Source organism: Telopea speciosissima, chromosome 3 (assembly GCF_018873765.1).
Source record: "Telopea speciosissima isolate NSW1024214 ecotype Mountain lineage chromosome 3, Tspe_v1, whole genome shotgun sequence".
In the NCBI taxonomy this organism is placed as follows: domain Eukaryota; kingdom Viridiplantae; phylum Streptophyta; class Magnoliopsida; order Proteales; family Proteaceae; genus Telopea; species Telopea speciosissima.
The window spans coordinates 5,773,602-5,796,860 of NC_057918.1; the positions used below are offsets into that span (position 1 = coordinate 5,773,602).

The following is a 23,259-nucleotide window of genomic DNA, read 5'->3' on the forward strand; positions in this document are numbered from 1 at the left end:
GCCTGCATCAAACCTATTTCTTGAGCATTCAAACCCATGCCACTATTTTTCTGCATATCACTAAGCGCTTTGAATCTTGCCTTCCAAATCTTGAAATGGTTTCGACATTGTTCCCAATCGTATGTCATCCCATACTTCTCATTCAACCTTTTAGATATGTCAAGCCATACCTCCTTCCTTAACCCATTGTCTCCACTCTTTCCAGTTTTATGTTGTGTGATACATAATTCCAACATATGATGAGATAATTCAAGTGGCCAACTTGCTTGTGATCTAGACTGGGTTCTCTCTTGTGTGGCCATTGTTTATGCCCAGTGTGACTAGTAATAAAAATAATATACAAAAATTATTGAACTATCTTCATACACAAAATCAATAATTGCATGACAATTTGTATTAATACAATCATTTATCATTAAAATCTAATCATCCATGCAACACTGAGTTCATGAAACATAATAAACCTAAAACTTAACACAACATGACATAAGTCCATAAACCAAATATAAAAGAAACATGTCAAAAGTTTAAATACCAATTCAACACAAAAATCAAGATTTAAGTTTATAATCCAATACATTAAACTATCAATTACATTAACCATTAGCAGAAGTAGAAGTTTCTTCATCATCCATATCGCCTGTCATCCAGTTAGCCCACATGTTGTTAGCTATTTCTTCTCTGAGTTGATCAGCATTAAGGGCTTCACCACTGTAATCATCCTCAACTTCATCATCATCATCATCATCATCATCATCATCATCATCAATTTGTTGGTTTGGTTGAACACTAGAACTAGGCCCTGCAGCTCTCTCATCTGCATCTAACCACTCATCTTCTTCTTCAATACTGTGCTGTGTAAGGATTTGGTTATGAAGTAGAACACATGCTTGAACAATTTTTACTTGAGTCCTAAATGGGTATTCCGCTTGAGCTTTCAATATCTTGAACCTTAACTTCAAATTAGAGAATGCCCGTTCAATAACGCTTCGTAGCTTAGAATGTCGCAGATTAAACAATTCCTGTTTATTTGTTGGTGACAAGTTTGAATTCTTCCACTCCTTTAAATGGTACCTAACATTACGATACAGTCTCAAGAATCTAGTTCTGTTGGCAAACCCAGCATTAACTAGATAAAATTTACCTGTAGGTACCACTAACTTGCTGTCACCCTGTCTGTGAATGGCATCCTCTAATATTCTAGAATCTGATGCAGATCCTTCTCAACCAGATATTATGTATGTAAACTTTCTACCATGATCGCATGCAGCTAAAATATTTTGAGATATAAGTCCTTTCCTATCATGAAACTTGCAATGATCAGCAACTGGAACCCAAGCTGGTACATGTGACCCATCTATGGCTCCAATGCAATCCTTGAAGTAGGGGTAGTAGCTTCTTGGGTTATTCAATATTTTTTCATGGGTTGTGGTACTTGGAGGGGTCAGTAACACTGGGTACAATTTAAGAATTGCATGTAATACTTTGTTTAAATACCGACTTACTGTCTCACCAGAGTGTCCCAAATGCAGCTTCATAACTCGATTCTTAACATTGGGGGCAATTGTAAATAAAAATATGACCACTTGTTCTTCCACTCGAACTGAGTTCGTGTGATACAGAAGGCCACCATCTTGTAGCCTTTGACATAAGGTAAAAAAAGACCTTCTACTCATTCTTATTATATCTCTACAAGTCCTGTCGGAAGCACCAATTATTCTCTCTGTCTCAATCCATCCACGATTACCCTCAAGTCGATAAGGTTGTTTTTTGAGGAACAGTTTGTGATACTTTTCTACTACTATTACAACAATGGTAAGTACCCAAAACAATATCATCTCTTCATCATCGGGGTCAATATCCATCTAGTACAAAAACAAAAATTACAAAATACGATGACATCAATTACGAGATATGTTAACTATATGAATTACTAAAGCAAAATTTTCATATACAATCTTTACACAACAACTTTATATACACAGTTCAAGCCATGATTCAAACATTCAATAAAACAACAGGCTTTTCACCCAAGCAATTCCCTTGAAGCTCTAGCTTTCTAATCCCTGTTTTGTCCCCTTATTTTTATAATCCCCTCTTTGTCAACTTCAGTCTTTCTCTCTCAGATATCTCTTTGATCTCCTGCAGTCAATAATTAACCTATCTCCTTATACACCACTCACTAAATATAGATTGGCAAAGATATTTCTTTCACAATCTCATTGGATTCCTTCTTCACCTCTTTCGAGATGTGTGCAAGGGCAGCTGCCCCTTCTTTACCTCTTTCGAGATATGTGCAAGGGCCGCTGCCTAAGTATACAAACTGGTGTTTTAAAAACACCATAGTTGGACTTGCTCAACCAATGAATGACTCAATCAAGGTAACAGTAATTGGTTACAATCTTCCTATCATTTGTGGAATTATTAATGACAAGAACCCAAAGTGCAACATTTCAGATGAGTGAATACCCGTTCTTTGTGAAGAGTTCTGGCAATGATATTGCTTCTTTTATAACTTAGTCCAAAATAGCTAAAGATCACGAAATGTGAGCAACACTGTTCAAGATTATAATCTCAAACTGAACTACATAGTTGCCATGGCTACTAGGTGAGGCCAAGGAGCTTATACTTGTTTATTCATAATCAACAGCAAATGAAACATTCAAGCCATCATATTGTTCATATACTCATTTTAGTTAGAAAGAAACGAGGATATTTACTATAGATGGAAATAAAGAGAAAAATAACTGCTCATTATTAAGGGTAGAAAACAGAGATGCACGTTATGGAAAAAAATTTAAGAAGAAAACCCTTTTAAGGAACAGAGGATAAGGACAGTGCATTTAATTCATCCCACTCCTTGAATATGGAAGCATACCCTGTAATTAACAATCTAGTGGAAAATGTACAGATAGACACCCAAAATTGAACTTAACCGATGTGAGATTATATTTTTATAATTCTCAATATCTGAATATGCATGAGAAGGTATTTGATTGAATTTAATTATAAATTTTATCGTTTGACCAATCGACATTATTCTTTCCTATCCAACAGTCCGTCATTGAAGTACGCGATAGAAATATATGGGGTCAAATAGATAAGCTTATCTTGATCCAGATGTGATACCGAATGGATCATATTCAATAAAACAAGTAGCAGAGCTTTTATGCAATAATAGAGGATTTTAGTGGATTAGCAAAGCATATCTGTGAACTACAACTTTACAAGCAACAAAGTAAATAAGATGAGGGTTTTATTGTTTTCAGGGGCTCAAATACACCAAATTGGGGTCTGATAGAGTGAGAGAGTGAGAGAGAGAGAGAGAGTCGTTTTAGTGGGGTTTGGTGTTTTTAATCCCTGCATGCTCCCTTTATAACAGACACTGTCTCTAATGCACAAAACCAGATTGGTTGAATCCTCATGGACCCGCCCCACCTTCCCCACCTCTCCTTTTAATGTGACCATGAGACCATACATAAAACCGTCTGGAACAAAACTGGTGAGAAAAAAGAGAGGAAAAAGAAAAACTTGAATGGACGGCACTAGCTTAGCTCTCTAAACTCATTTATCTGCCATGCCTTTATGCAAAGCCAAATGTAAGATAAGGTTAAGCAGAAAGGATAGAGAGAGGTTTCTCTGCAAAGCCTTTATCTTTTCTTTTCTAGGCAATATATCAAATATGCTCTCAAGTCGCCCCCAAATCATCTACTTAACCTATTTATTTTTTAAAAATCCATAACTATAATGCAGCTGTCTCAGAGAAGGGAGAGAGTGAAGAAATGTGGCATACCTGTGTTAATCCAAGATGTTCCTTCCACCACAGATTTTCAAAACAACCCTAACTACAATCGAACTTGAAATGGAGAGGAAAATCGGTTAGCAATCAAATAATTCCAATTTTTTTTTTTAAAAAAAAACCCAACTACAATCGGAGAATGATAAAGGGAGAGACAGGGAGATACATAGACACAGAGAGAGAGATAGAGATAATGTGAGAGAGACAGAGACACAGATAGAGATAGAGAGTGATAGACAGAGAAACAAAGAGAGAGAGAGAGAGAGAGGAATGGAGTAGTAAAGAACCTTTGTAGACGAAAAGGAGAAGGCAGAGAGAAACCCTAGTATTGACTTCCTTCGTCTTCGGTTTGGAGAAAAAATGAGATGGCAAGACCAAAGTTGCAGAGACGACTTCGGCTTTGATTTGGAGAAGAAATGAGAAGGATGCGAGAAACCCTAGTCTCGATTTCCTTCGTCTTCGGTTTGGAGAAGAAACGAGATGGCAAGACGAGAGTTGCAGAGACGACTTCGTCTTCGTTTTGGAGAAGAAACAAGAAGGCTGAGAGAAACCCTATCGACATCCTTCATTTTGATGTCGATAAAATTGGAGTCCACAAGATTCCACCGTATTTATTTGAGGCTTGGAATCCTGGATTCTATTTAGAATTCACCCCCTTGGACGAATTCTGGTGGATTCCAAAATTTAGCATAAAAAGTAGATTTTTATGGATTCTTGGAATCCAATACGGATCTGGGTTCCGAGAAACCAAACACCCAAAAAATGACGGAATCCAGATTCCGTCGAATCCGACTCCAAAGAAACCTCCAACCAAACATGTCCTTATATCTTCTCTCTTGATTCGTTCGTTTCCTTTCTCCTCTCTCCTTAATCCTCATTGGAAGTTGAAAATCACTCCCATTTACTACATTTTTGGTAGGAGGAGAAACTGGAGATGGCCAGTCACCAATGGACTTACACATTTATAGGGTATTTTCATGATGGAAAAAGAAAATTTAAATAATCCCTTTTATCTCATTAAACCCTAATCCAATCAACATCAATCAAAGCAATGATGACCCCAGATGGCCCAGATATAATCTCGAATATCAATTGCCAAGTTTCAGTTACTTACCAACCTCAGAATCAATATTCTTAGCTGGAAATTTGAATCATTCCCCAAATCAATCACTAATTCGGTATTCTCTACCTCAGTTCTCTCTATAAATACGACCCCACCACAACTACTTCTACTACTACTACTTCCATACCCACTTCAAACGACCCAAGCTTCTGCTTCTTTGTACTCTTTACTTCGTCTTCATTCATTCACTCTCTCTCTCTCTCTCTCTCTCTATAGGCCATGGAAGAAGCTCTCAGGAGACTCAACGGGTTCACTAACATGTCGGAATCGAACCCAAAAGATAAATGTACGGAACTGCAGCAGAAGAAATGCAACAACAAAAGATGTATGAGCGAGACTAGTGGTGGCGGCGGCGATGAGAACATAAAGTACCGGGGAGTCCGGAGGAGACCGTGGGGCCGATACGCAGCCGAGATAAGGGACCCACTGTCCAAGGAGAGGAGATGGTTAGGTACCTTCGACACCGCTGAGGAAGCTGCCTGCGCTTACGACTGTGCTGCTCGTGCCATGCGTGGCCTCAAGGCACGTACCAACTTCGTCTGCCCTACTATCTCTCCTCCTCCTCCTCCTCCTCTCTTCTCTTCTTCTCTCCATTTCTCCAAGCCATCTCCACCCTCCATCATGGACCTTAACCTCCATCGATACGTGGCTTACTCTGATTGGCCACTGCTTTCCCCCAACTTCTCCTCCTCATCATCAACTTCTTCTCTGCAGAATGTGAGTTTCCTTCGTGACTTCCTCAGTTCTTCTTCTTCTTATTCTTCAATCTCTTCGGTCTCACATGAAGCCAGCAAGCCCAGCTTTGGCATCTCTGCGTCTGCTAGTCCTTGTTACTTCTCTTCAAATCCACCCATGAACACTACTTGCCCTACGCCTACTTCTGACGAGGTTATGGATTTCTTTCCTTCAGAGCCTGCTCATTCTGGTCTGCTACAGGAGGTCGTTAATGGGTTCTTCCCTAAATCTGGTTCGTCTTCAATGAACAGCTCCGACAAGAGCTCATCTCTCCAGAATCAGGGGTTTGTGGATGCAGGAACGATTAAGAATATGGAGAATAAACAGACTGAGAAGGAGCATTTCAATCTCTACTTGGATTTCCATGCACAAACTTGCAACGAGCAAGTAATACCTGTGGGCTATCCGGTCATGTCTGGGGGAATGCCTCAAGAGATAATGAAGAACCCCGAGCTTCTTGATATCTTTGCAGCAAGATTCCTGCAGAACGCGTCAGCTCTACCTCAGATGAAATCGTAGTTAAACTGGTTCACATTCAGAAATATAAATGGAATTAATTAAAACTATGTTGGTAGTTTCAGGCATGTCACGTAGTTCTTTATATTTTTTGTCCCTTTTATTTGTGGTTTATTAAGTGTTTGTAGTCTTCTAATCCTCCATCTTAGTTACAGTTCTAGCTACTTCGTCTTTCTGACTTCAATTGTATTTTGGTACTTCTTGCCAAGCAATGATTTTAGAAGGAATGGCCTTTGTGATATATTTAAGATCGATATATCATCCATGCTTTTTGCTTAATTTCTAAACCAAATCCACCATATGGGCTTTGCCTGAAAGTTTCGTTGATCTGAATTGACACTTTCTGGAAAGTTTTAATTTATTTATTTTTCCGAGTGAGTACGAAGAAGAACAAAATGGGAGAACAAATGACAACTCCCTTTTAGGGTTCACTCATCAGTCATCACTGTCCAAATAATTTCTGGAAGGAAAGGTAAAAAGGCTTTGTTTGGGATATCCCTCCAAGTCAACAATGGGCCCACTTGATCTTCTTTTTTTTTTTTCCCTCAATAGGACGCGCCTAGGCAAAGCCACTGCAAAGGCTACCATTGTCATGGTTCTAAGTATCGGATTAGCTGGAGGCCGATACTGATACGATATCAATACGAAATTACTGATCTTGTGGATCGAATTAAAAAATAGTTTAATTTTGAAATTACAACCGGGTCCAATTCCATCCGATATGTATCGATATTATATCAACATTGACCCAGACCAATCGAAAGATCGGACAACATGTCCAATTCCGATACTTATAAATATGTCCCATGTGCCGTACCTTCTCTCTCTACTAGTCTTCCGTTATTCTTTATTTCTGTAAAGGCAGGAGACCATTGTGTGGTGCCCCCACACTGACAGTGCATGTAGAAGAATCAATGTAGATGAGATTATTTTTATTTCATGGGGGGGGGGGGGTAGGGTGTTACTATTCATGGGAAAAGTAATTTTACCTCAACAGTTCCACCCTAACAAAACCCCACCAACATATGGATCCCTTCTTCCCAACAATCCCACCCCACCGTCCCCTCTAAACAAATGGGGTTCGTTGACACTCTCCCTCTTATTCTGATCATGTGGGTTCCATTTGAAACCCACATGAACGATACCATTTTCTAACCTCTCATTGGAATAATGTGCAGATTCTTTCTTTCTTTCTTCCACTGGTTAGTATTTGAACCTGACCCAAAGTCAACTCGCTCACATCCCTGTGACATATAACATGAAAGGGAAAATCAAGGCGTGGCTCCTGCGCTTAAACATAGACTGCACAAAATTATCGTTCAACACCTAATGAACTAAAAAATCTCAATCAATCAAATGCTCCTGCACGCGTTCTTATTGGTGCAAGCACTACACGTACGACCAGATACTGTTCTCTTGTCTAACATGAAAATAGTGAATGTTCATCCTCTCCCTCAAAGATTTTCTTCGACAATTGGGTGCGAAGAATTTCTTATCCATAGGTGATATGATTATAAGAGAAGACTCGTGTCCCATCAACAAACTCCCACACCTTATTGAGATATTTGAAAATACCCTTTCCCTAGGTTATCTTACATTATTAATAGCCCAGGGGTGAGAAATTCTTCCTTGTGAAATTCGATTCATTTCCTATTATATAATAGGGAAGTGTGAGGTTTGTATCCTTAGAATGTGTTCTAGGCTTTATTAGAGAACATGTTCTGAAATGAGTCCAAACCGATATTTTGGAATGTAATCTCATTCTAAAATCTGAGAATGCCTACAAGAATGGGCCCAAAAGCCCATTCTCATTCTGGGCCGGAAACGTTAAAGAGTTTTAGGGAAACTGCGTAAAAAATTCTGTCCAACAAGGATAATCTCCCATTGGCCCTGAGCAGGCATGGGAGCCACACTGCCTTTTAGCAGACTCTTCCCCAAAAAAAATCTTATATAAGAACGTAAGAAATTACGTAGGTTTGGATAAGGGTGTTAAACGGTGTGATTTTGGTTTAAATGGTCAGTTCAATTTTGTTCATCATGTAGTAGGTAGAAACCAAAATTGAATCATTTATTAAACCATTCTAGTTTATAAAACCAAACTATTTCTTAAAACTTTTCGATGTCCTAATTTGTAAACAGTTTCGATTTCAAGGTTCTAATTGGCTTCTGTAAGAGGCAAAGACAGAACAAAGAGATAGTAAGCGGTTGTGTTCATATTCGGTTTAAAATTTTTTACACGATTTGAAATAGTCGATTTAACAGTTTAAAATCAAATCGGACCATTTAATAACATTGAATAGTTTTCATTTGAATTTAATAGTAGTTATCTTCTCTTTACAACGATAAATAATGATTTCATTACAAATTCTACTTTTTCATTAATTTCAATACTAATTATCTTCCCCTTACAATTTATTCCTCTTTGTCTTGATTACTACATCACCGCATCCAATCAATTTTCCTTATTCATGGTTGTTTACTTGTTTGACTTGGGAAAGATGATTTAAAGTGTTTTTTCTTTCGAATCTTTCATTCATAAATCTTTTCTCATTATAGGTTATGAATGTATGATTGCATGCGATTCAAGCTAAAAAACAAACTGAATTAAATCAATGTTAACTTGATATTAAACAAATTGAAATAAATCAAAACCATATCAAACCGAAATCAATAAAAAACTAAAGTTTCTTAATGGTTGATTTTGGTCTCAATCATTCTTAAATCGAAATCAATTCAGCCCTGTTGCGTGTGAAAACCTCCGGTACTTGGTTCGCCCGCGGATGAACCTGCAAAAACCAAGCAATGAGCGCGAGAGGGCCGGTGTGGCTCCGGCCTAGGACTCTCCGATGCTCAAGTCAGGTCTTCAACGCGACAGCGTAACTGCCTAGTAAAAAGCAAGATGTGGAATAGAGCTCCATACCTGGGTATTTATAGAGTAAGTAGGAGATGAGGCGGTTGGGAGAGTCCTAGTATGGTAGGAGTCCTTCTTTCGGAAGGTTCTCTCGCGTAGAGCGGAGTGGAGAGTTATTTTTGGGTCGGACTCTTATTAAGGTAAGAGTCCATGTAGAGTGTGATTCGTGTTGCGCTGGGATCGTGGCTCGGTCCTTATCCCGTGATTCTCGGGATGTCTGACGTGGCCGAGATCCCCGGTGGGGTGCTATGGGAGTCTCAATGGAGGAGGGCTCGGCCTACGAGGTCGGCCCGTGGGGTCGGCCATGGAGGTCTGCCCGAGAGGAGGTTGGTCTCGGCCATGAGGTCGGCTAGGAGTCCCTGGCTGACCCGTATAATCTCGGCCTCAGTCGCCGGAAAGCTCGCACAAACCAGGATTTGTCAGGTGACTTATCGGATATGGGGTCGGCCCAATTTCCTGCTCGGCCCAACTCGGTTCTCGGACTGAGGTCGGGTCGGCCACGTGGCAGCCTCTGATAGGTGGGGTGTTTTATGCCTCATCACAGGCCCCCCCACTCATCAGGTGTCGGCTCGGCGCTGATGAGTGAAATTCCCCGGGGCGCTTGTCGGGAAGAATCTTGCGGTTGAGCCGAGATTATTTACTGCTCCGGATTTGACGCTGCACGATCTGACGGTTGGGCGTCAGTGTCACGTCAGCAGTCATTATGGCGGGCTCGGGAATTCGAAACGTCCTTTGATCTGGGCCGTTGGATCATGTTGAGCTCTGGTCGACCGTTGGATCAGTAGGACCCAAGGATTATAAATAGGTGACTCCTAACTATTCATTCTTCACTTCTTTAAGTTATTGACTTCTCGGCAAGTTTGGATCCGTCACCTCGGTAGATCTCGGTGGACTTCTCGGCAAGTTTGGGTCCGTCAACTCGGTAGATCTCGGTAGATTTCTCGGCAAGTTTGTCCTCTATCGACTCGGCCGAAGCTTCGTTCGTGATCAACTCGGCTGTCGTTTCATTCCCGCTCAGCTCTTCTTCAACCAGTAAGTCTTCTCCGCCCAGCATGTCAGTTTGTAGTAGTCCTATGGGCGAACTGCTCGCCAGGGCGGTAGAGGGCACGAGTCCGAGCCGAGAACTCCCCGTTCGCTCTCCCACCATAGACCTGTTGGGCTCGACATCAGATGAGCCCGACGTAGTGGAGCTTCGTCAGGCCGAGGTGGCCAAGCCCCCGTTACCCATGGAGTCTGACCACGCGGCCCAATCCACGGCTGCAGTCCGGGCTGAGAACTCCGGGTCGTCCTCATCCGATGAAGAGTCAAGTGAGGAAGATTCGTCCGAGGTGGGGGTGGCTCGGTCGGCCGCTCTACCGACGCCCGAGCCCGAGGAAGGAAGTGTCGGCCTTGTTCGAGCACGATCACGGAGGCCGACCTCGACTATCCGAGGACGACCTCACGCCATCCCCGAGGACATACGACTCCGAGTTCCTAATCCCGGGAGATGGCCTGCTTCATCAGGCCCGACGAGGTGGCTCTGTACGAGACGCCCTTCAAGTACGGGTTTCGGCTCCCCGTTCTCAGCCTGGTGGACCAGATCTTGGACCACTTCCACCTATCTCCTGGTCAGCGTGGTGCCGAACTCCTGGCTGGCCGTCTATGGCTTCTACGCCCTGTTCTGCGAGATGGGCCGAGGTGCTAGCGTGGTGCTTTTCTCTCGGCTCTTCTTCCTGAAGAAGTCTCCCGAGAAGGGGTGGTATTATTTCTGCCGCCGATCAGGGAAGAGCGCGGCTCTAGGCGGTCACAAGTTTCTGGTCGGCACGCCGACCTTCAACAAATACTGGAAGCCCCGTTTCTTCTTCGCTTCCATTCCCAACAGCCCTCTCCGAACCGAGTGGAAGGAGATGAATCTGAATTATGTCAATAGAGTATTACCCCTGACCGAGAACGAGATGACCTCGCTCGACCTGATCCCCCAGCGTCCGCCCTTCGATGTTCTCCAGCTTCAGGACAAGGGGTTTCTCCAGAGTTGGCATATGACCCCGGGTAGGAGCCCTTGCCGAGCCTGTCTTTGTTGTCCGAGCTGACCTCTTTACTTAGCTTTCTTTTCTTGTTCTGACTCGTTTTTTGTGTTTTTGATTTCTCTTGCAGTGGTCGGCCACATTCCTCCTATGGACACGCTCGGCTACGGGCCGAGATCATCGCAGACAGGAAGAAGAAGAATTCAGAGAAGAAACCCCGGGGCGAGTCCTCCAAGGCCTCCAAGGGAAAGGGGGTGATGCCGGGACCATCGGATGCGGTGGTCGGCCTGGAGGCCGAGAAGAACACGGGTCAGGCCGTGTCTCCGAGAAAGGGGAAAGGCCGAAAAGGCGAGAGGAGCCCGCCGAGAGACATTAAACGCCAGAAGCTCTCGGTTAACCTGACAAGTGGCGGCCTTCCGCCCGTGGCCTCCCCCACCAACATCTCCCGATACGTCCTGGGGAGGGCTTCGGCCAACAACGTCCCTGTGAGGCCGACCTGGCGCCTCTTCCCGGGGGACTCGGCCTTGACGTCGGCCGCTCACGCCAAGGAGTGGCTGGATGCGCGGCTCACCGACAAGGAGAAGCCGAGGCGCTGTCCGACCCCGAGCTCCTCTCAACCCTATTTCAAGACTTCAATATGGTAAGTTTCCTTGTCGGCTCTTGCCTATGATCTGATATGTGTAGTTTATCCTGATTCTTTGTTCTCATGCTTTTTTGTAGGGGTTCGCCAAAGCAGTGGAGACTATGCTCCGCTTCGAGCGGCTCCTGACCGAGAACTATTCCTTGGACGTCCAGTGCAAGAAGGCTTATCAGGATGCCCAGGATGCCGTTCAGAGGCATCGGGAGACCCAAGAGAAGCTCACCGCTGCTGAGGCCGAAGTGGAGAGCTCTCAGGCCGAGGTGGCCAGGCAGAGAGAGAGGGTCCGGGCCCTGCAGGCTCGGCTCACCGAGGTGAAGGAGAAGGCCAAGGAAAATCTGGCCACGGCTCGGAGCGCGGCGATTAGCGACTATCTCCACTCGGAGGAGTACGCCAATATCTGCCACGAGATCAGGAAGCCTCCCTTCGCCGAAGGTTTTGAAGCTGACCGAGCTGAGCTTTTGGCCGAGATCAAGGCCGCGTATCCTGATCTCAATCTCTCCCGCTTTGACGACGATGCGACTACTTTTGCAGGGGAGATGGGAGATGAGGAGGGGGCCGAGGTCACCCAAGCTCAGCCCCTGGAGGCACTGCTTCAGCCGATGTCGTCCCTACGGTAGCTGGACCTCAAGACCTGCCGCCGAGCCCAACACCGCGGACGCCTCGAGGCTGCTTCCAAGTCCCACGCCGAGGAGGCGGAGATGTAAATTTTTTTTTTTTTTTTTTTTTTTTTTTTATGTGTGGGGCCGAGCTGCCTCTTTTGTAACCGTGCCGATCAGTCGGCTTTCAATGAATAAACAATTTATTTTTGTCAAAATTTGTCTAAGTATTTGAACTCGGCGCCCTCAATATTCTTTTCCTTGCGTATTCTATTTTGTTTGTGGCCGAGCTGTTTCCCTAGCCGAGCTTAGGAACTCGTCTCTTTTTTATCCATGTTCCCCGTTGTCGGCGGTTTCGACCATGCAACGCCGAGGTCAATGTGATCCTCACCTTAGTTGTTTAATTCGCCCCATACGCGGACACATGGCCGAATATCCTTCCTGGCTGAGCCCAATGCCTTGACTTAGTTTTGTACTTTGTTAGGCTCGGCCAAATAAGAATGGCGGCCCTTGAGATGTCGGCCATGTCTATTTGGACAGGTCTTACGACCCGGCTGACAACCTGTGAGTGTCGGTCTTTGATGTCGGCCTGGTCTATGAGGACCGATCTTATGACTTGGCTGCCGACCTATGAGGGTCGGTCTTTGATGTCGGCCTGGTCTATGAGGACCGGTCTTATGACTTGGCTGCCGACCTATGAGGGTCGGTCTTTGATGTCGGCCTGGTCTATGAGGACCGGTCTTATGACTTGGCTGTCGACCTATGAGGGTCGGTCTTTGATGTCGGCCTGGCCTATGAGGACCGGTCTTATGCCTTGGCTGCCGACCTATGAGGGTCGGTCTTTGATGTCGGCCTGGTCTATGAGGACCGGTCTTATGACTTGGCTGCCGACCTATGAGGGTCGGTCTTTGATGTCGGCCTGGTCTATGAGGACCGGTCTTATGACTTCGACTTGGGAGCTTGCCAATACGTTGTTTGTTGGAGAAAAGACTTTATTGAATCAAATGTCGGAACTGAAACCGAATACAATCATGTTGAATTATTGAAAAAACTTTTTCAAATTTTCCGAGTTCCAAGGTCTCGGTACCTTCTTGCCCCCCGGAGTCTGCAAGCGATATGCGCCAGGGCGAATTTGCTTGGAGACTATGTACGGGCCTTCCCAGTTTGGTGCTAATTTTCCTTGTTGCCTCGGCTGAGATGCGCTGAGTTTTCTGAGAACAAGGTCCCCTTGACGAAAATGCCGCTCTTTGACTCTTGAGTCATAGTAGCTTGCCGTCTTCTGTTGGTACGCCGCGTTTCGGAGTAAGGCATTTTCTCGGACTTCATCGAGGAAGTCCAAATTGGCTCGCAGCCCATCTTCATAGGTCTTCTCATCGAAGTTGAGCACTCGGTATGATGAAGCCATAACTTCAACCGGTGCGAGGGCTTCGGTCCCATAAGCGAGGCGAAATGGACTCTCCCCGGTTGGAGTTCTCACAGTCGTCCGATATGCCCATAGGACGCTTGGGAGTTCTTCCACCCATCTCCCCTTGGCCTCATCCAACCTTCTCTTAATGCCGGCGAGTAATGTTCGGTTGGACACTTCCACTTGTCCGTTTGCTTGTGGGTGAGCGACCGAGATGGGTCGGAAGTCAATGTGGAAGTGCTCGCAGAATTCTCGGAAGGCCGGGTTGTTGAATTGCGCGCCATTATCAGTGATGAGAACTTTCGGTAGCCCGAACCGGTAGATGACCTTATCTCGAAAAAAAATTTCCATGTTCTTCTCGGTGATGGTGGCAAGGGCTCGGCCTCGACCCACTTGGTGAAGTAATCGATGGCCACTACTACGTATTTTCTGTTTCCGATCTTGGGTGAAATCTCCGAGAATGTCCATTCCCCACATAGCGAATGGGATTGGGCTCAGCATTGAGGTTAATTTTGTTGCTGGTCGGCTTGGGATTGGCGCGAATAGTTGGCACTTTTCACACGTCTTCACGTATTTCATGGCCTCTTCCTGCATTCTTGGCCAATAGAATCCTTGCCGAAGTATCTTGTATGCAAGAGCCCGGCCGCCCATGTGACTCCCGCATATTCCCTCATGCACCTCGGCTAATGCATACTCGGCCCCCTTTGGTCCCAGACATCGGAGAAGAGGGGCCGAGATTGCCCTTTTGTAGAGTACTCCGTCGATCATCGAGTACTTGGAAGATCGGATCTTGACCTTCCTTGCCTCGTCTCGATTCCCCGGGAGCAGGTCATTCTCCAAGTAGTTGACAATGGGGTCCAACCAGGTCGGCCCATCCTCTTCAATGTGCTTTATGCTTTCATCTTGTAAGGATGGCTTCTCCAATATTTCTATGTATCTTGTGGCTCGGATATTGGAGATCGGCCTCGGCCAACCTAGATAAGGAGTCCGCCGCGGCATTCTCTTCTCTCGGTATTCGAGTCATCTCGAAGTGTTCGAGCTCGGAGATCAGATCTCGGGCTCGACCCAAGTATGCTATCATCCTTTCGTCTTTTGCCTCGTAGTCTCCGTTGACCTGGTTGACCACGAGTTGGGAGTCTCCTCGCACCTTCAACCGCTTTATGCCCATAGCTTTGCGACTAAGTCCGCTAGAAGGGCTTCATACTCAGCCTCATTGTTTGAGGCGGGAAACTTGAACCTTAGGGCATATTGGACCGAGAAAGCCTTCGGGGCTCACAAGAATTAGGCCGGCCCCGCTTCCTCCGGAATTGCTTGAGCCGTCAACATTCATTGTCCAAATAGGGTCGGCCGTAGCCCCGACCTCTTGGACTGTCTTTTCTCCTCCAATCTCATGTTCGGGCCCCGTGCATTCGGCAATGAAGTCGGCCAGGGCTTGTCCTTTTATCGCCGTCCTCGGTCGATAGCTTATATCGTATTCACTTAGCTCAACTGCCCAGGAAATCAGCCGTCCCGAAACGTCGGGTTTGTGTAATATCTTTTTGAGTGGCTGGTCGGTCAGTACCACGATCGGATGAGCTTGAAAGTACAGCCTTAGTTTTCTTGCAGCCGTGAGTAGGGCGAATGCTACTTTCTCGAACCCGGAATACCTTATCTCGGCATCAACGAGAACGTGGCTGACATAGTATATCGGCCTTTGAGTTCGACTCTCTTCCCTGATCAACACCGCACTGACCGCTACGGGAGTGGCGGCTAAGTAGACTTGAAGTTCCTCTTTTGGTTCAGGTCGGCTGAGAAGCGGCGGGTTCTCCAAATATTTCTTCAGCTCTTCAAAAGCTTCTTGGCATTCGGATGACCAGATAAAATCTTTTGGGTTCCGGATATTCTTTAGGGCCTTAAAGAACGGTAGGCACTTGTCGCCCGATCTCGACATGAATCGCGCCAACGCCGCCACACGTCCGTTTAGCCTTTGTACTTCTCGAATCGTCCTTGGAGGACTCATCTCTGGATGGCTCGATTTTTGCCGGATTGGCTTCGATGCCTCGACGAGACCATGAAGCCGAGGAACTTTCCCGAGGTTACGCCGAATGCACACTTGGTGGGGTTACTTCATCCGGTTTTTCCTCAATACGCCGAAGGCTTCTTCCAAGTCGGCCAAATGGTGCTCGACCTTCAAACTTTTCACCAACATGTCGTCCACGTAGACTTCCATGTTCTTTCCGATCTGCTCGCGGAATATATGGTTCACAAGGCGTTGGTATGTTGCTCGGCATTCTTCAATCCGAACGGCATGACCTTGTAGCGAAATTCTCTTGGTCGAGTTCGGAAGGCCGTGTACGACTCGTCCTCCTCATGCATCATGATTTGGTTGTAGCCGAGTACGCATCCATGAAACTCAGCATTTCGTGACTGCCGTGGCGTCGATCAAGAGGTCGATCCGAGGTAGTGGGTACTCGTCTTTTGGGCAGGCCTTGTTAAGGTCGGTGTAGTCGACACACATTCTCCACTTCCCGTTCGGTTTAGGGACCATGACGACGTTGGCCAACCAGGTCGGGAATTTCTCTTCTAGGATGAAACCGATCGTGAAGCTTCTCCACCTCTTCTTTGATTGCGGTTTGCCGATCAAGTGCGTAGTTTCTTCTCTTCTGCCGGATTGGTTTCCGACCCGGATCCACATGGAGTCGGTGCTCGCTATATGTGGTATGCCCGACATATCCGCCGACAGCGAAGACATCGGCGTTCGCTTTTAAGAAAACTCCGAGCCGCCTTCTTTGATCTTTATTTAGTAGTGATCCGAGTGGACCACCTTGGTTGGGTCCTCTTCGCTGAGATGAAGTGGGGTCAAGTCTTCCACTGGTCGCCCTCTTCTCTCGATAAGCTCATCCCGCTGATCCTCGGGGAGATGTTCGACGCACATGGCCATTCCTCGAACATTACCCTTGTTTTGCTTGACGAAGGTAGCATAGCACTCTCGTGCCTTCTTTTGGTCGCCTCGGACCTCGCCAACACCATTCTCGGTGGGGAACTTCATCTTCAAGTGAGTCGGGGAGATGATGGCTTGGAGGGCGGTCAATGACGGACGGCCGAGTATGGCGTTGAAAGCCACTACCGACCGTACCACCATGAATTTGACTTGGATCGTCGCCTGGCAGGGAGCTTGCCCAATTGTGACTAGTAGATCGATCGAGCCCTTGATAGTTGCCGCCGCTCCCGAGAACCCGTGAAGCGAGGTTCCTTCGGGCTTAAGCGCTTCGTCGCCGAAGCCGAATTGTCGGTACGCTTCCAATGATATAAGGTCCACGGATGCGACGGTATCGACCAATACCCGGTGTACGGGTCTGTTCGCAATTTCTACCTGCACCACTAAAGCATCGTCATGAGGTAAACTTATACCTTCGAGGTCGACTTCCGTGAATGAAATCGTCACCGCCGGTTTGAGTTTCTTGGCGGGCATCTCGGCTACCCCGACGAAGCGAGCGTTTGCCTTAGCCTTTCGAGTACCTTCTTGCCCGGGCCCCCCGAGGATAGTGTAAATGGGGGCTCCCTTGTCGTTGCTCGGCCCGGATCCGTCCTCCTTCTTCTCGGCTCGGACCTTGTCATCGTCTCTTTCAACTCGCCTGGTCTCGGCCTTAGGCTCGGTTCTTCTCTCGATCTCGGTCATCCGGTCGTCGACCTCCACGATCTTCTCGGCCTCCTTTGACATATCTCTTCAAGTGGCCCGCTTTTATCGCTCTTCGATTTCTCTTTTGTGATAACAATCTTCGTGTCGTGACCGATGTCCTTATGGAATTGGCAATACTTGTTGGGATTCCGAGATGACCCCGCTTGCATCGGTCGGGGTCGGCGGATGTACCCCCATCTTGTATTTGCATCAGGATCTCCTTGCGAGATGCATTCAATGGCGTGTAGTCGGGCTCGAGCTCGATCCGACCGTCGGCTCGGCGATCCGTCCTTGGCCTTTTGTCTTCTCTTGATGTCGTCGGTTGTCGGCCTTTTCTTGTCGATCGACCTTCGTTGCCCTTGGGCTTGGAGGACCTCGGCCATGTTTGCAAACTCGTTGCACCTCTCCAAGAGCTCGGCCAGGTTTCTTGTCGGCTTCAGGGCCAAGTCCTTGATGAGGTCCATGTCGGCCAATCCGTTGCTCATAGCCGTATGGGCCGTGGCCTCATCCAAATCCTTGATATCTAAGGATTCCTTGTTGAAGCGGGAGACGAATGCTCGGATCGACTCGTCGGGCCTTTGCTTCACGCTAAGGAGGTTGACCGTGGTCTTCTTATGTTTCATGCTACTGGAAGCGCGTGACAAAGGCTCGACAGAGTTGAGCAAGCTTTTATGGAATTGGCGGCAACCAGGGAAAACCATGAGGTCGCCGCGCCCTTGAGGGATGCAGGAAGGCTCGGCAAGAAACGATCTCGGTTCCCCCGTACATGGTCATCATCGCATTAAAGTAGTTGATGTGATCTGTCGGGTCGGTCGTCCCGTCATACCTGTCAAACGGGGAGGTTTGAAACCGTGTGGTAGCGGCGCGGTCATGATCTCGGGAGGATAAGGGTGACGCCCAACCAAAGAGTAGGCATCCGGGTCGCTTTGTTTCTTCAATCCCTCCACCTGCTCGGCCAAGTCTCGTAGCCGTTTCTCGCTCGGTTTCAGGTGCTCGGCCAACCAGCTCCTCGGCCCGTGGAAGATAGGGTCGGTCATCCCGTTGTGGTCGGCCATTCTGGTCAGCTCGGTCCTCACCATCCTTCCTTGTTCTTCTTTCTTCTTGGAAGTTGGACCCTCGGGGACTCCCCTGTTGTTCTTCTCGGGGAGGGGAGCTCGGACGCCTGGGAGTATGACGCGATCCCTCTCCATGCCTCGGTGCGCGCCTTTCAACCGGGTCTTTCCTTTGTTCTCGGAATATCCTTGGCGGTTCGTCCTCTCCGATCCGTCCAAAAAATACCGACCTCCTTGCTACAAAGCCGGCTGGTTCGATTTCATGCCCTGTTCGCGGGCTTTGGCGATGTTCTTGTTCACCCCGTCGAGCGCCTCTACTGGGGCGCGGAGGTGGAGTCTTCTGACGAGACGGATGCGAGGACGCAGCCCGACTCGGCTCGGCCCTACGTCGGCCACCATTTTGCTGCAAGTTTCTTTCGCAGCGCACCGAGCCGGAGTGGGGCGTGGCTAGCGGTGGCCCATCGGCCCTCCTCGGGCCATCCGGTTCATGAAGGTGCGCGACATCTCGTTGGTGTGGAGCATCTGCAGCTGCAAATCCATAACCTGCCGATTATTTGTCGGGGCTTCTGGGTCCAAATTCTTCGGCAAGGGTGGCGGTGCAGGTAGGACATTCCCGTCCAAACTTGGCTCGGCCTGTACCCGGCTAGCCGCGGCCGTGGTTAGTGCACCTCCCCCATTCCCGCTCTCTGGAGGTGGAATGGTGCCCGTGATGGGCTGCGCACCACCTGCCCTAGGGGGTCTCCTGTTTATCCCCTGCCGAGAGGCTTCGGGGGGCGGAGATCGTCTCGTCGGCACAACGGGTTGCGGCTCCTCCGTACGGGAAGTAGAGCCATGCTGCCCTGACCTCGTATGCACCATTATTATTGTTCTAGGAATGGGCAGAAACGACGAGGCTTGTTGATGTCGTTCCCACAGACGGCGCCAAATCTGTTGCGTGTGAAAACCTCCGGTACTTGGTTCGCCCGCGGATGAACCTGCAAAAACCAAGCAATGAGCGCGAGAGGGCCGGTGTGGCTCCGGCCTAGGACTCTCCGATGCTCAAGTCAGGTCTTCAACGCGACAGCGTAACTGCCTAGTAAAAAGCAAGATGTGGAATAGAGCTCCATACCTGGGTATTTATAGAGTAAGTAGGAGATGAGGCGGTTGGGAGAGTCCTAGTATGGTAGGAGTCCTTCTTTCGGAAGGTTCTCTCGCGTAGAGCGGAGTGGAGAGTTATTTTCGGGGTCGGACTCTTATTAAGGTAAGAGTCCATGTAGAGTGTGATTCTGTGTTGCGCTGGGATCGTGACTCGGTCCTTATCCCGTGATTCTCGGGATGTGCTGATGTGGCCCGGAGATCCCCGGTAGGGTGCTATGGGAGTCTCAATGGAGGAGGGCTCGGCCTACGAGGTCGGCCCGTGGGGTCGGCCATGGAGGTTGGTCTCGGCCATGAGGTCGGCTAGGAGTCCCTGGCTGACCCGTATAATCTCGGCCTCAGTCGTCGGAAAGCTCGCACAAACCAAGCTTTGTCAGGTGACTTATCGGATATGGGGTCGGCCCAATTTCCTGCTCGGCCCAACTCGGTTCTCGGACTAAGGTTGGGTCGGCCACGTGGCAGCCTCTGATAGGTGGGGTGTTTTATGCCTCATCAAGCCCAACCGAAATTAGGCCAATCAGGCCTATAACCAACCGTTTGACACCCCTGGTGTACTTTCCATCCCACATTACAGTGAATGAAACCCGGCAAATTATCCTCAGGTTCTCTGTCCGGGAGTTCTATGCCTTTAATAAGAGGGGGTAGACCCCATCAGAGCAGTGTGGTCGGACATGAGATACAATGGTCATTTATGCCCTATGTGAGGAACCATACGAACTCTACCGGACAGGAACCTGAGAGGATAATATTTGCCGACATTCCTCTCTCCTTCTCGCCCCTTGGGCAAAGAGACGTTTTCGTGTTCCCAAAACGTAAGTGGAACCCACCCACATCTCCGTTCTCGGAAGAAGCAAATCCTCTTCAGTCTTCTCGTCCCCTTTGGTCCTCTCTACTTCCCCTGCTCTCTCCCATCATCCGATGGCAAACAACCGCCAAAAAAGAAGTAGAGTGGTTTCCGCGCTCTCTCTCCCTCTCTTTGCTAACATATTCGTTTGAGTTAAAGGCTTTTCTGGTTAGCCCACATAAAGGATCAGAGACAATCCTTTGTAAGCCATTAGGAGAGAAAATCAAGAGCATGATAGTTACGGGCTTCTCAAGCTGCAGATGTGGAGGTAAACCCTCGAGACGATCAACGACTGCGAACCAAATAGAGGAATTGGAGTTCATCCCTCTGCGTTCTGCAACCTCAGTGTCTCAACTTTTATAAAACAGAGCATTTTACTCCATTTCTCCATCTTTAACGCTCCGCTGCAAACCCCTCATTTAGAAATTGCAGTTCATTCCCTAATCCCTCTTCCTTCCCCCATCCTGAAGTCTTTGCAGCCTTCTTCTTTTTCTTTGTTTGATCAGTGACCACTCGCCTTGCGGATCTGAGGTACGAATGTACGATTGGTTCTCTCTCTCTCCCCCGACTCTTATGCACCTGGTAAATAAAAAATGCATCTAAAATTTACCATTGAAGTCGTTGTAGTATAGTGGTAAGTATTCCCGCCTGTCACGCGGGTGACCCGGGTTCGATCCCCGGCAACGGCGTTTCTATTTTTTCTTTTAGATGGTCGGGATCATACCTTCCCTAAACCTGTTATCTTCAGACTCACTCAGTATTTTTATCGGAATCATGACAAAATTGACGAGTTTAGTTGTTTTTTAAAAAATCATAAAGATGATTCACACAGCCTTTATAATAATCTGAATTCTAAAGATGGAGAAAAAAACTCTTTCTAAAATAGTTAAAGTGAGAGAAATGATGACCAACAGAACCATGGGTAGACCTGAGATAATCATGGGAGAAGTGTTGAAGAAGGACATGCTTAGTATAGGCCTTGTATTCATAATATGATCTCAAATAGAGTTAATTTGAAAACAAAGATTCATGTGATCGACCTCATTTAGATGGACTATGATGATGCGATGTTGTATTACACTCCATTTTGAGACTTAGAATGCAATGGTGGGCAGTTAAGAAGAGATATATAGCTAAGAAAGGACAATGCCCTAGCTTTTAGGATCCATGTAACCGGACCCATAAAGTTGAGATAAGCAGGCTTAGTTACAAACCTTTCAATTGGTTGCAAGGTCCCCTTTTTTTTCAGTAAGGGTTGCAAGGTCCCTTTTACAATGCTACAATACTTTAACTAGGGTGTCAATCGGTCGGTTCAATCAGGTTTTGGTTGGGTGAAATAGTTTCCGATGGGTATTAGACCAAACTGAAACGATTACGCCAAAGTAGGGTTTCAATTTCGATCGAGTTCAATTTGATCTTTTATCAGTTTGCTGATCTTTCATTTGTATGTAAAGAATATACTTACAAACTTATTTTGCATTGATTTTTTTTTTATTTTTTCTGATTTTTATCAGGTTGAGTTCAATTGCATTTTTTTTTTTTATTCCAATTTTTATCAGATTTGGTTCTTTGTCATTTTCAATTGGTCTATTTCAGTTTCTGCCTCTTTCACAAAACCAAGACCAAAGCCGGCTTGATAAGAATTTGGTCCGATCTGTCCCACCAGTTTGGGATGGAAATGTTATAAACCGTGGTAAGTAAAGAGTATGTTCAATATTAATTAGGGGTCAAATAAGGTCGGGTTGGGCTAAATTTTTCAAAACCCCAACCCAATCCTGAGTCCTCGTAGCTCAGCCGAAGCCCAACCCAGTCCTGAGGTCGGGCTGAGATTCTCAGCCCAGGCCCAACACGTATTGACCTGGATCGGACTGGGTTGGCCTTGATTAACCGTGATCAGCCCACCAATGCCCGATTGCACGTTTGAGAAAAGGAATGAGTTTGCTTTAAAGCCAACCGACAACCGAATCCCACTCGTTTCCTCTCTGATCTCTCTCTCTCTCTCTCTCTCTCTCTCTCTTACTTGCTATTTTATTATTATAAACTATAAGAATGGGTTTAAGAAAGGGAAGATAAATGAGTGAATGAGGAAACATGTATTTAACGTGCAATCGGGCATTGGTGGTGGTAGTGTTAATTTTCGTGACTTGTTGGCAAAGGGTGAAAGAGAGTGACATGGACTTAAACCTTAACTTGTGGCCAAACTTTTCAAGTAAATTTCTCCATTACTCTGTGTGACTGGGGGCTGAAAATTTCATACCTAACACAGGACTGGGCCGTATTCAACCCAAGACCTCAACCTTGGCCCAGCCCAACCCCGACCAAAAACCTGAAAATTTCAACCCTAACCCACCCTAAAGGTTGAAGAACCCAGCCCAGACCCTATTTGGGCTCAGAGCGGGCCAGGGCCGACAAGATCTATCTTACACGTAAAGATGCAGGCACATTTAATGAGATGTAAATTAATTGAACAAGAATCTGACATTTTAACACGCGGGTAATCCAGCTATCCCAAACTCCTCTCTATCCAATGGGTTAAGATTGCCAAATCATCTGGTCACATTGCTCAAAATGAGTGTTTCTTACTTTACATTAACGTCACTTTTAATCAAATCACTTGGATTTGAAATAGTTAAATATGACCAGACTAAAGAATCTGTTTGAAGAGTTTAATAATCATATTAAGTAAGATTTTAAGCTAGTTACAGATTCTTGATTACAATGTTTCGATTTTCTTTTCTAAATTTATGGTGCTTCCTATCAATGGAGATGGAGCCTGCGGGAGTATAGATTAAAATTAGATCCTGATTGCACCAGAACCAAGTTGCTGCCAATAACTATGCTCA

General features: G+C 46.5%; 2 protein-coding genes and 1 non-coding gene across 3 annotated transcripts; 2 read left to right on the forward strand and 1 right to left on the reverse strand.

Annotated features, from left to right (window-relative positions):
• Positions 1-596: 596 nt before the first annotated feature.
• LOC122654058 lies at positions 597-1,357 on the reverse strand. Its single transcript, XM_043848027.1, has 2 exons — positions 1,312-1,357; positions 597-1,219 (listed from the first exon to the last, which is right to left on the reverse strand). Exons 1-2 carry the CDS (start codon positions 1,355-1,357, stop codon positions 597-599), a joined length of 669 nt encoding a protein of 222 aa, XP_043703962.1.
• A 3,784-nt stretch (positions 1,358-5,141) lies between these two features.
• On the forward strand, positions 5,142-6,176 carry LOC122654059 (ethylene-responsive transcription factor ESR2-like). The gene has a single exon (XM_043848028.1). The coding sequence runs from the start codon at positions 5,142-5,144 to the stop codon at positions 6,174-6,176; it is 1,035 nt and encodes a 344-aa protein (XP_043703963.1).
• Positions 6,177-21,033: 14,857 nt separating this feature from the next.
• Positions 21,034-21,105, forward strand: TRNAD-GUC. The gene has a single exon. It is a non-coding gene; the product is annotated as a tRNA-Asp (tRNA).
• Positions 21,106-23,259: the final 2,154 nt, after the last annotated feature.